The 12,610-nt window shown below is 37.0% G+C and overlaps 2 protein-coding genes across 24 annotated transcripts in view; both read left to right on the top strand.

The window, feature by feature from the left end:
- SORBS2 (sorbin and SH3 domain containing 2) overlaps positions 1-12,610 on the top strand; it is a 145,029-nt gene that overhangs the window by 125,562 nt on the left and 6,857 nt on the right. For 13 of the 23 annotated variants that reach the window (XM_077177435.1, XM_077177444.1, XM_077177438.1 and 10 more), the window contains 4 exons: positions 441-555; positions 651-779; positions 2,522-2,725; positions 10,159-10,266. In XM_077177435.1, the coding sequence (XP_077033550.1) occupies positions 441-555; positions 651-779; positions 2,522-2,725; positions 10,159-10,266 (556 nt within the window). The remainder of the gene's footprint in view (positions 1-440; positions 556-650; positions 780-2,521; positions 2,726-10,158; positions 10,267-12,610) is intronic. The other 10 variants (XM_077177445.1, XM_077177453.1, XM_077177449.1 and 7 more) reach the window with 1 other exon arrangement.
- On the top strand, positions 2,732-8,015 carry LOC143693969 (uncharacterized). Its single transcript, XM_077177454.1, has one exon. It carries the CDS (start codon positions 6,011-6,013, stop codon positions 6,824-6,826), a length of 816 nt encoding a protein of 271 aa, XP_077033569.1. The 5' UTR covers positions 2,732-6,010; the 3' UTR covers positions 6,827-8,015.

The following is a 12,610-nucleotide window of genomic DNA, read 5'->3' as shown; positions in this document are numbered from 1 at the left end:
CTGATATTGAGAAATGGTGAGAACATAATCCTGTGTCCTTCATGCTTCTGAATAGATGTTATGAAAGAAAAAATGTGTAGAGCAGAAGCACACCAAGCTTTATGCTGCAGAAAGGTAGTGATAAGCCATGAAGATCATCATACTTGCATGCACACATCATACTAAGTTCTCTGGTAGTAACCAGCAATGCCTCCTTGAAATCACAATGTAAGACAGGCCTTTGTAACCTATAGATACTTCATGGGGATTCATAATGCAAGTCATTTGATTTTATATGTTATGATCAACTGATAAATGTACCATAGCTGTGACACTTTTTCTTCAAATGTTTAGTTGTTACATTCTGTTTAAGTTCCAAACTGTAAAGATCTCAGGAACCATGCAGGGAGAAGAGTTAAATGTAAAGCTATAAACATCTGATATAAATAAATTTGTTACAGAGAGCTGTCCTTTAAGAAAGGAGATACTGTCTATATCCTCAGGAAAATTGATCAAAACTGGTATGAGGGTGAGCACCATGGAAGAGTTGGAATATTCCCAATTTCTTATGTTGAGGTTTGTTCTTTGTTTTAATTCTTTTAATTAATTTGGGTAATAGGTCCACAAACCACATGAGAATGATGAAAATCCGGTGTTTTTTTTTTCCTTAGAAACTTTCTCCCCCAGAAAAAGCACAGCCTGCCAGGCCACCTCCCCCTGCACAGATTGGAGAGATTGGAGAAGCTGTTGCCAAATATAATTTCAGTGCAGACACAAATGTGGAGTTATCACTTAGAAAGGTACAGTTGAGAACTATCTTCCATCAAAATACCATTATAATGTCTCCTGCTACACAGAATCAATATATAGGTAAATACTGCTCTTTGTACACTCTGCATTCTAGATTTGCAATGCACAAAGCAGTGCCATGGTAGGAAACACTAACATAATAGCTTGTTGCCTTGCAGTCTGTCTCAGCTACCTGCAAATACTGTAAATGTGTTTTGCCTTTAATTTGGACTGTGGCAGAGTAGCATATGCAATCAGCTGCTAACTGCCCAGATAAATTTTGAGTTTTCACTTCAATTATCTATTCCTTTTTTAAATTATTTCTGGCTGTCACAATTATCATAGTAAGGATTTTAATGCAGAATAAATAGAAAATTACACAAGATAAAAGATACCAAAAAAAGCCTCAGAGATATTTTTGTGAATGTAAATATTTTACTTAATAACAGCTCTTTGTTTATAATGTTCTATTATCTTTCCTATGCATATCCTATTGGCTATACTGAATTGCACATGAACAAAATAACTGTTTAATTTTTGAAGTTTGTTAGACATTGAAATATTAATACTGTAGAAAAACTTTATTATTGCAGACATTAAATGCTTAGTTGTAAGCAGTGGTTACTTCTCATCCACTGGGAAGTTCTGCCCCTTACTTTTTTTTTTTTCTTTTAAGAATTAGAGTTCATAGAAGCTTTTCAGTGGTTTGTTTTTCTTTTAAGCAAAAAAGTAAGGATAGAGATGTTTGTTGCTGACCTACAGCCTAATCCAGCACTACTGAAAATAATGGATTTTTTTTATTAATTGGAAATTTGTAAAAGTCAGAGAGGTCTAAAAAAACCCCAGGAAGTGGAACTTAGAGAAGTCAGAGGTTGGGGATAATTGGGGGTCTTATTTCTTTCTAAAATTAGCTTTTGTGTTTATTGAGGTGATCATAATCTTAATGGCCCAGTTTTGGTTTGTTTAGAAAGCTGATTTGCATTGGTTTTCCTTTGTTCCATCTCACTAAGGACAATTGTAGTGAACTCCACACATCAGCTACAGAAACAAAATTGAAGAAACCCAAAAGAATGCAAAACTAATAGGCAAGGATTTGTTTCAGAAAGACATGGTGAAAAGAACATCATGCAAACCAAAGAAGGGTCTAGCACGTAAAGTACAAGCTTTGAATATAAGGTTGATGTTTCCCATTTCAATTTCTACAGTCCCTAAAAACAGTGAGGTTCTGCCTATTTTACATAGGAAAAACACTTATTTCTCTCATATTTTCAACAGACTGACATATTTTAGTTTTCTACCTTCACTTACTCGAATTGCTACTGATGACAAAGCACTTGCACGGATTTCACTGTTGAACTTTTATCACTCTTAAGAAAAAATGGGCATATCAGTCAATGCATACTATGGTTGGGGCATTAGCTAGTGGTTTGGCCAACAATTAAAACAGGTTATGTTCCAAAGAAAAGTGTTAATGTTAATCTCCCAAGCAAGAGGAAAGGACTAGATGAGATTCCCCTCCAGTAAAAGAACAACATTTATTGTCTATGCCTAACCCCTCCTTTTACTGGGATGATAGTTTTATATATGGCTGTTATCAACGGGAGGAAAAAATGGGAAAATGGAGATGATGCTCAAGACTGATCGGAAGCAGCACTGTAGGGAAGATAATATTATGTGTTAAAATAATAGTTGTTATGTACAAAATTAACTTTCAATGTATGTGCCGATAACTCATTTTCATAATGCATTTCAGGGAGACAGAGTAATTCTTCTTAAGCGAGTTGATCAAAACTGGTATGAAGGTAAAATACCAGGAACCAACAAACAAGGCATCTTCCCTGTCTCCTATGTAGAAGTCATCAAAAAGAATCCATCAAAAGGTGTAGATGACTATCCTGACCCTCCAATACCCCAAAGCTATTCTAGTGACAGAATACATCATTTAAGTTCAACTAAGGTAAGGATTTTCTGATGTTAGCTGCCACCCCTAGAGTGGGTTTAGGAGGACTTGTAATGTTTTGTTAACATTATACATAACTTGGGATTAAGTACACAACATTTTCTTTCTCGCACAGGTAGAATTGCATTACTATGTTGTTAGTAAATAATTTTTAATAGACAAGTGTGTCATATTCTGCCAGGATTTATGCTCTGTTCTTAATTGGCTATTACATTATTTTTAGTAGAGACAGGTGAAATTTGGGCAGAAAAGTCAAGTCAACAGAGAAAAATTTATTTGGGAATCTTAGCAAGAATTTGAGCATTAAGGGTATGTCTAGAAGATTTCTAATAGTATACAATCTGAAGGCATTCCCATAACACAGCTGTCCTAAAAGCCTACGGTTCCATAAGCATGCAGGACACAGCTTGCCAAGACCAGTTCTGTACCTTTAAAGCAAAGGAGAACAGCCAGTGATTCTGTACCAAAACCTTTCTCCTTTTACCATTCATAGTCTATGAGGAGGCTAGAATGTTGGTACATTCCTTGGAGGGGTACAAACTGACAGTATTGTTTCATTTAGGAGTGAGATGATTGTCATCACATTGTCAATGAACTTGAATGCAGACCTTTATGCTTGTATATTTTTCACACCAGATGCATATCATAGGTTCCAAATTGTTCTCCTTCCTAGTCTAGATAACTACCACAAACCATACTACAGGATGCTGCAGAAAGATTCCTGTGTTCTGGTTTATCATTCACTTGTGAGGCTTTGCACTCACCTGTGTGGGGAACATAACATTTTTGGCAGTGATCAAAACTAAGGAAGTTTCTGCACACAAACTGTGCTAAGAATTAACTTGCTATCAATTACTTTGAACATTCAAGATGGAAACTTTTCTAGATCTTCCTCTTTACCTTTGCTGTTTATCTCTTCAGCATGGGCAGTGAGTTTTGTGTGTAATTATAAACTTCTTTGTCCTGCTATTAATTCATGTTTCATTTGGGTTTGTCCTCTTTTCTACTTCTATCTACTTCCATACTTGGTGATCGTCCACATTCTTCAACTTTGAAATAAGTTCCACATTTACTAACTACTTTGGGGTTGTAAAAAGCTATCCAAAGATGTCATTTATAGGCAACAGTAGCCCCTGAAAATATCTCTTAGTAATAAGCATCAGTTAGTTTGGGACAGTTGCTAGAACAGGTCTTGTCTGGTTTTTCAGAATGTGTCACAACAGAGAACTAGATCCTATTTCTTCTATTCCCACAAAACTGCTTAAGTAACATCAAATTCTGTAGCTGCCAACTGAGGTATTAATAAGCCAGGGCTCCTTATTGTTACAGGACTCCAGAGGGTCCTGAAGGCAAGTCAAGACTATGAGGCAGCTTAAGTGCTCCCTATTCCAGAGATGCCTCTCCCTGTTTTCTATGGAGCAGGCTTCTCTCTAAGGTATCCTGCCAAAGCTCCGTAGCTCTTGTTGAGCACAGGTGATGCTTCAGAGCATTTACATCCATATTACAAGAATATCCTGCTGCTATTATTAAGTTAGTTTTTACTAAATTAGTTCATGAGGGAAGGAAATTAGTAGAAGCCTTCTTTTTAACATAAGATACTTCTTCAACAATCAGGTTAAAAAAAAATCAAAACCACCTTCCACTGAGACTCTTAAACAGACATCTTTTTTCTGGATTCTGCTGTATTCAGAAATGGCAATACCATTTCTGAATACAGAAAGAAGACATGTTGTTCCTGGCTACCTGGAAGAATTTCATCAGTCCTGAAGGTGTTCTAGAGTTTACCACACTTTCTGATACCACTTTCCCTACTCCTTTGGAGATTTTTACCACATATCACTTCTTGTTGCTAGAACAATTGTACTAAACTTCTCTGACCTAATGGCAGTAAGATAAATAAGCCATACAAGTTGTGAGCAAGTTTTGCTCTCTGTAACTTGGCCTAATCCATCTATATCTTTAGATATAGATATATAGTGCAGCTTATAGCCATGGGAAAGTAAAAATGGTGAAATCTCCTCAGCAGTATTATTGACCTTAAAACCACAGGTTAGGGACCCTTGCTTAAGAGGATTGATGAGGGAAAGAGACTGAGTATTTCTGTAACAGCTTAGCTCTGTTTAGCAGACTGCATTGTATCAGTCTATACTGTTTATTTTGGTACAGAAGACTCTGTAACAAAGGTTTGTCTAACTATAATATAAAGCTGTTTGCCTCAAGAAAACTCAAGCAGAAGGTAAGTAAACTAACCTCCCTATTCTGCAACATTATTGTAGACTTCTGAAATTTTTTTCTCTACTACATTAATAATTAAAGTGTGTAGTAGTCCAGATAACTAAGAGGTGTACATCTAATTATTTTGGATAGTTGTAACGATGAGATCAAAATATTTTTTGCTCAAGTTTAATTTTGAGGATTTATAGTAATAAAAATGCATTTTCAGTATTTACTGAAGCAATGGATATCTACTGATGCTGTGTACGTATGACTCACCAGTCTCTCGTTCTTAGAAAAGGACGTTTCTTTTACCAGAAGGATACTTCAATCAATATTGTGTAACGGTACTCAAAGCATACTCTTGTGTACTGTGCTGTCACTATTTCAAAAGCATTGTTGACTGCCTATGTCCAGTTTGAACTGAATGTACCTTTCACAAATGTTGACATCATTTTGAACTAATGGGGTTAATTTTGAAAAAAAATTCATTCTGAATTCTCAAATTCATTCATTCTGAGCAGCAGCTCATGCCTTAATAAAAGTATGCAATGTATTAAAGATGTTTCTTAAACATTTACTCAGAAGTACTAAGAAAAAATAGAAGTATTAACATTTTAATAATTAGAAATTACCTTAGTTGTTGTACTTAGAAAGAAGTATTTAATAATACCTGAAGTGTACTTCTGAAAATTCTATTCTCAAAATAAGAGTAATGGTTTGGGAAAAATTCATTATTATTGTTATTAATTGTATGATTTAATAACCTGTGACAGGCTCACTAACAGAGCACCATGAGTAACATAACTTCAGCAGATCAAATGCAGTTGCCTTCATGAATGTAATGATTCAGATCTGTCTTCATGTTTGACATTTATGCCCTAAGCCAGAACCTGATAGTTTCATGTTTCAAATGTCTTTCCTGCTGTTCTGATTCATATAGTAGTGATTTCAGACACCCATGGTCACTGAAATTGTACCCTGTAATCCAGATGATGGCACAGACATTTTTATTTTCCAGTTTACTCATATCCTAATTCTCTGTCATGCTTATCTATTTCAATTCCCATGTTTTTCTTATTTTTGAAGTTGCCTTCCCAAGCACTGAGCCCACTTTCCAGACAACTTCCGTCATCTTGGTCACACATTGATCAAAAGAGTCTCCAGGTTGACTGTAGTGACTTGTTCTCAAGGACTGTTGGGTTCTCAAGACCTTCAGGCATGTGCAGCTTAACTTCTCCATCAGTTCCAGACAGTTTTCTTTGTGACTTAGAAGAACTCAATTCTTTGGCATTAGCAACCTCCCAGACTGTAGCAATCTCCCCAGGTAATAGCATTCACCATGTTAAGGATGGTCACTTTATGCCAAATACAGAGGTGTTTCTCAGCTCTCCTACAGATCTCCCTCTGTCCTCTCTTGTATCTCCCTCTGTCTCATCTTCAGCCAGCTCATCTCATGACATAACATATAAGCATGTCAGCAACAATACCAAATCAGGAAAAGATAAAGACTTAGAAAGCATAATTGATCCTTTAGTTATTGAAGTACCTAGAGATTTGTCAGATGCTACAAGAGAAGGTGAACACGGTGCTATGCATAACATCCCTTTGCCATATGAAGAAGGTTCCTTGTCCAGTGTGCTAGCTGCTGAAAACGAAGAGGAAATCTGTACTGCAGACCTGTCACTTAATAAAGGGGATCAGTCAGAATCTCAAGAATCAGATTTCTCTGGAGAAGCACAAGACACAACAGAAGAACTGACTAGACTGTACATAGAGGAGGATCTGGTACATGACAATTTAGAATTCCCAATAGCAAGTGGAGAAGATTCTATGGATTGTTATGAAGGATATACTTCACCAGATATTTTTAAGGTATTTTAATTTCTGACAACCCTGACTTCTGTGTTCAGATAACTTAGTGTAATTGTTCTCTGCCTTGTATCTACACGTTTGTATTGTGCACAGGCACACTTTTATATAATTGCATTTGATAAAACTGAGCTCTGAGCAAGCTGATTTAAGAAGAAAGTTGTCCCTGCCCATGGAAGGGAGGTTGGAATTAGATGATCTTTAAGATCCCTTCCCACCCAAACCATTCTATGATTCTATGATTAAAAATTGTCAGCGTTAGGGGGCAGTCCCTTCTCAGAAGCAGGCACTATTGTAAATTCTATGATGTATCAATTGTCCTTTCCCTCCTGCCCTTGCTCTTTGCTGAGGAGTTTCTGATGTGAAAAGCCAGTGAACCATTTCCCTCCCCAGCCCATTGCGTGCTGCCCCTTTTGAGAGACAGGCCCCAGCAAGCAAATGCTGTCAGCAGCCTCCAGAAGGAGGGACATGCGCCTGCTGCAGAGACTCTGCGGTTTGTGCTTGGCATGTGTCAGCTCACAGCTGATGTATTTATAGCAGGCTCTGTTACAAGGATCTGACTAACAGTAACAGATCAGATTATGTTTGGCAGTTACACAAATGCTTCCTCCCCAAGCCCTCCCTGTTCCTCTTTGGGACCCTACATCACTGAGCTATCCCAAGTGTGTGCTGCCCATTAAATGCCACAATGTAACTATACAGTTTGTGTGGTTCCCAGGCATAGCTCTTTTTTCTGTTCAGCACTTACTTCAACAGACTATTCAGGTAGTTGCTTTCACTGACAGCATGCATGTCAGGTGCTTAGGACAATATGTTTTAGACCAAATGTTAAACTATCTAATTACATTTTGCCCTTTAATTACATTCTACCCTTAAATGACCTGAAAAACAAAGAAGAAAAACTTAAGAATAGAGGTGAAATCCATGGCCACAAATGGCATCGTTTTAATGCTTTCTGAGGCAAGAGATGTCTTCCAGAAAAGTAGATGACTAATAATAAGATTAGCGTGAGATTTGCGATTGTTGAGGTTAGTTACATGCCCCCTTACTGAGCATTTGACATCCTTCAGCTGATTTTGGAACACAGTTTTATAGCAGAGCTACTTCTCATATTTCTTAAACATTTAAGCCAGCTCTGCTTTCTGCTGGAACATCAAGAGACTGATCCTCTTTTCCATCTTTCCTCTAATCTTCCATTTCCCTCTGCCAAGGCACCTACTTCCCACTCCGTTCCTACAATATCCCTGTCTACTGCTTCCCTCTCAGCTCCTCTCCTCTCTAAACCCTTACATCAGCAGGAGAAAGACTCACTACAGTTAAAGGTAACTGCACCCCTTGAATATGGATTGTTGTAAAGCTTCGTGTCTATTAAATAACTGCAAGGCTAACACTGAGTTTGATCTTCTCAGATGTACTGCTTTCTCTACTAATATTAAATAACATAAGAAATGGAGGATTGATAGGCCTTTTTCAAGTGAAACACAAGGTAAAGCTATAACCATTGTGATACAATTCAATAGTTTAAGGAGATACCAATGATAGGAAAGCAGAAAGCCTTCTACTCAATTTCAGGTTCATACTAGGACAGCAGTGTAACTGAGTTACTTGAATGAAACAGAACTGTATTCAACTATGCAGAAACTAGATAACATTTGTGTTCCTGTTTTCAATTTCAATCCAAAGCCTGGGAGAAAAGTCATAAATTTCACAGGAAAGCACCACTGCTGAGGGTCATGTTCTAAATACCAATTCTGTTTGTCAAGGACTTGACAAAGATTATTCCCTCTTCAGGACTACATTTTGTGTCAGCATTGAAGCTCTGTGGCAGAAAAATGAAAACTTGCTCTAGAAAGACAACGTTAATTTGCAGTGCTAACTTCCAGAAAATTTGTCTGCTCATGAATAGGAGAAAAAGTAACGTAAAGAGAAACTATCCTAGAAAAGTGATCATTCCATCATTACATCTATGTCATAAATGCCCTCCTTTTTTTTTCTTTTCTTAAGATCTACCCCATTTTACAATGTGCATTCACAGAAAAAACAGACATAATGGACTTAAAGAAGTCTTAAGATCAACAAATCTGTTGAAAAATCAGGGTTTTTTTTCTGAAGCAGGGAAGAGACATAAGGCTTCTTTCCAGGGCATGAATCTGTCATGAGCTTAGGTTTGCTCCATCTCAAAGAAGAGTAAAATAGAGTGCTGCACTTGTGTCTGCAGCTTTTAATAATGTAGCAGTTGGTAGAGTGCTTTTGGTGCTTTTGCTTAGCCTAACCAGAAAAATTAAGAACATTCCTCATCTACACTGAAATTCTTTTTAGGTGACCTGTATATTCCTTGCCCTTATTTGAGCAAGGTGTGTTAATCCAAGCTGAAAATACATAGAAAGAATATATGTTCTTGAAACGGTATACGCATACTTCAGTAACTTTTGTTAATTTAAAAATACATATGTACACGCACACACACACATATATATATATTTGCTATGTGGCTTAAAACTAAATGGAATACAAGGAGCTATGGGTGGGAAGTGTCACTTTGCATTTTGTTGGTGGGAGGGATGTGTCCTCCAAAAAAAGAAGTCTGAAGACACATCATAAGGAGAAATGCTGACATTTTTCTGCCTCCTTGGCCTCTCTTGGTATCTTTTTTTGCTGTTCTTATTCACCCCTCTCCTAAGAGGGGGATGTTTGTTTTTTTTGTTTAGTCACATTCTACTGACAGTCAGAAATACCTAAGAAAAGGTTTCCAATATAGCACTCTGCTCTCCTCACATTCCCCCCAGCTCACTCCTGCCCATGAGATTTCACATGGGCTGCACACACACTCCTTAATAACTGAATTCTGACAAACATGAAGCTGATTTGTAGGGATGCTAACAAAATGAGGATACTTCCATGAAGTACTTTCCACCAAGTATTTACTTGCTTTCTAAATGCAAATCCAGGGGGTGTGTTCTGTTTAACAGCAAGGAATTACATTCACCATTGGTATTTCTAAGGTAGCATTTCTGCTCTATGCTGTTGAGCTTTTCTGTGTTATTATCTGAGCTACTTCAGGGGGTCCACATGCAATAACTGTTCCAATTGCATATGCTATACATGATTCATCTTATAATTGTAACATGTAAGGGCATGTACCAGAGCAGGAAACCCTTGGGAAAAAAAGATACAGTGGTAGCAATGAAAATACTGTGTACTAACAGTACTCCTCCTACCTGTAACAATTGCTTTTTGTTATCAGGAAAAGCATGTCTGACTTGCATGTAGGAATGAAGCAACAAAAATCCCATGGTGCTTCATTCTTAAACTCTCGCTTGACAAAGTTTTTGTGGTTCTTCTAGGCTAATTTAAAGAGGGAGCTATTTGTTATGGGTAAACCTCCTCGTAGCCCAGTGATGACTAAGAGATCCTGCAGCTCACCTGTCAGAGGTCACAGCTATTCACACAGGGTATGGTACTGGATGCCCAGTGTGCAATAACAGCTTTTCCATGGACAAGGAGCTCAGTGTCTAGTCTTTCAGTATTTTGCTTTTATCCAAGTGTCTCAATACTATCAGTATGCTGTGTTTTCTTCCTGTTGTGCTTCTGTGCTATGACTGAGTAAAGGCAACAGGTCTGTGTGTGCCTGAACTTTTTATATAAATCCACTAGTGTATTGCATCTCTGCAGTACTGCATGGTATTTCCAGTGCTACAAGGTGTTTATATTTAGTTATTTATAGTTAGTCTAGTTCTATTAAAATTACTTGTCTCTTTCAAAGTATTTTTAGTTTATTAAAATTACAGCTTCTAACAGTAAAAAAAATTATTCTCTATTTCATATATACAGGCTTTTGCACGTATACAGACTGAATTTTTTTGGTTTGAATCCACATCCTTCTTTTCAAAATGTTTTGCTCCTGCTACATTTTTTTCACTCAATACTGTCCTCCTTATCCAAGCATTCCAGATTTTAATACTCTTTAACCTTTCACTTCTTATCTGTAATGTAACTGTAACACAATTCTAATTTTTTCACTTAGCCAAAAAGTCAGGTTGTTTCAAATTTGCATGGATTTTGCTCAAAAAGGTAATCTACATTATGAAAAAGGGAAAAAAAAATAAACCGAAAAACATCAAACACAAAAACCCCACCCTCAACCTAAACAATATGAGAATGAGAAATTGTGGTTTATGCTTCACTTTCAGCCCAGGATTTATTTGTCCTTCGCATTGGTTTCTTAACTTTAGGTCTTAAAACTGGTAATGGGATTAATTATTTTCCATGCTGTTGCTGCTGATTTTAGGTGATCATCTTTCTGGTGTCTCCCTTTTTAAAATTTGAATCTTAGTTTAAGATAGGCAGGTTTGTGTAACTTCTAAAGTCTTTGCTTTTTGGCAGGCCTCTGTTTGCTTCCAGGTATTGAGGGGACAGCGTTTTCTTCACTAATGAAGAAAGACAGTTCAATCCTAGGAAGGCCAGAATTCTTGTAGTAGCAATCAAATACCATCTAACACAAAGGCCAACTAGGAATGAGAGCTGTAAAAAAGGGATTAAGCCCTATTTCAATTTTGCACATTACTCCAAATGAATGAAATGTAACCAGTATATTAAGAGGAGTGTATTGGTTAATGTGTAGTGTTTATTACTTTAATTCCAAAAGTACAAGAGCACATATCATGCACCTAATTTGCATTCTTAGGATGCTACAGAACTTTTATATGTAAGTGCAGTATCAGTCATGCATGAAAATCAGGCTTACAGCTGGGACCATTGACTTGATTGCACACTCCTTAATGTTTTTGGGATTAGGTCCTGCAATATTTCCCAGGAAATAGGACAGTCTGGTAAACTGAGTTGCAGTTGAAAACTAGGAATCTTTGTTAACAGTCCTTTGTCCAGCCAATACAGCTGTATATGGGAATGAGAGCTTAGGGAAAGAAAACAGGGAGAAAGCTTCTGGATGTCAGCTGGGGTATTACTGTGGAATGCCTCCAAATAGAGAGCAAGCACCAAGGTCCCCCTGCTCAGACATACCACCAATCACTTCACCTTATTTCTCCAAGATTGTAATTTTGTCACCGGACTGTTTTCTCTGCAGCAATAACATAGAGTTAAATCATGAGTCTTGATTCTTATCTATTTCTACAGTGGTTAATTAGCAATAGAACCTCTTATGAAGCGTATGCAGAAAAAGATGATAATACTAACCTACCCAGTTTCTTCCTGGCTTGGTATTATGTTCAAAGCATTAAATCATTTGTAGCATTGTTTAGGACTTTTACTTCCATTGTTTATAGGAGAAGTCCTTAACCTTGGCTGAGTTCTTTTGCATCTCTATCTCTGACATTCAGCTCAGTTACAGACCTGATGAAAGATTAGCAGCAAATCAGGGCAGATTTCAATCTAAATACAAAGAATTTTGACTATTCTCTGCTTGCTAGACAAGCCAGCCATTGAAGGAGGTTTACTGAGAACTGTTTAATTTGTAATCTTTACTGTTTATTCTTGAGTAAAAATTATCCATCTTGTACATGGGCAGAGGCAGAGTTAAGAGGGAGAGAAGACAGTAAAGAGTATAAACTTTTTTTTTTTTACTTTGAAAATCTATTTCCCACCTAGCATTCAATAATATGAATTAAAAAAAAAAAATCTGTAATCTACCTGCCTGCAAATTTAGACACCTTTTAAAAGATATACTCTATAGACTGTAAAGTACAAATTGTTCACAATATTTTCTGCACATATTCATAGAAACTGCTGAAAAGAAATTTAACTAATTCCATCTGGAGATGCTGAGAGGAAAAAGAGGGG

The sequence above is a fragment of the Agelaius phoeniceus genome, chromosome 4 (assembly GCF_051311805.1).
Source record: "Agelaius phoeniceus isolate bAgePho1 chromosome 4, bAgePho1.hap1, whole genome shotgun sequence".
Classification (NCBI taxonomy): Eukaryota; Metazoa; Chordata; class Aves; order Passeriformes; family Icteridae; genus Agelaius; species Agelaius phoeniceus.
This window is presented reverse-complemented; position numbering and strand designations above follow the sequence as displayed.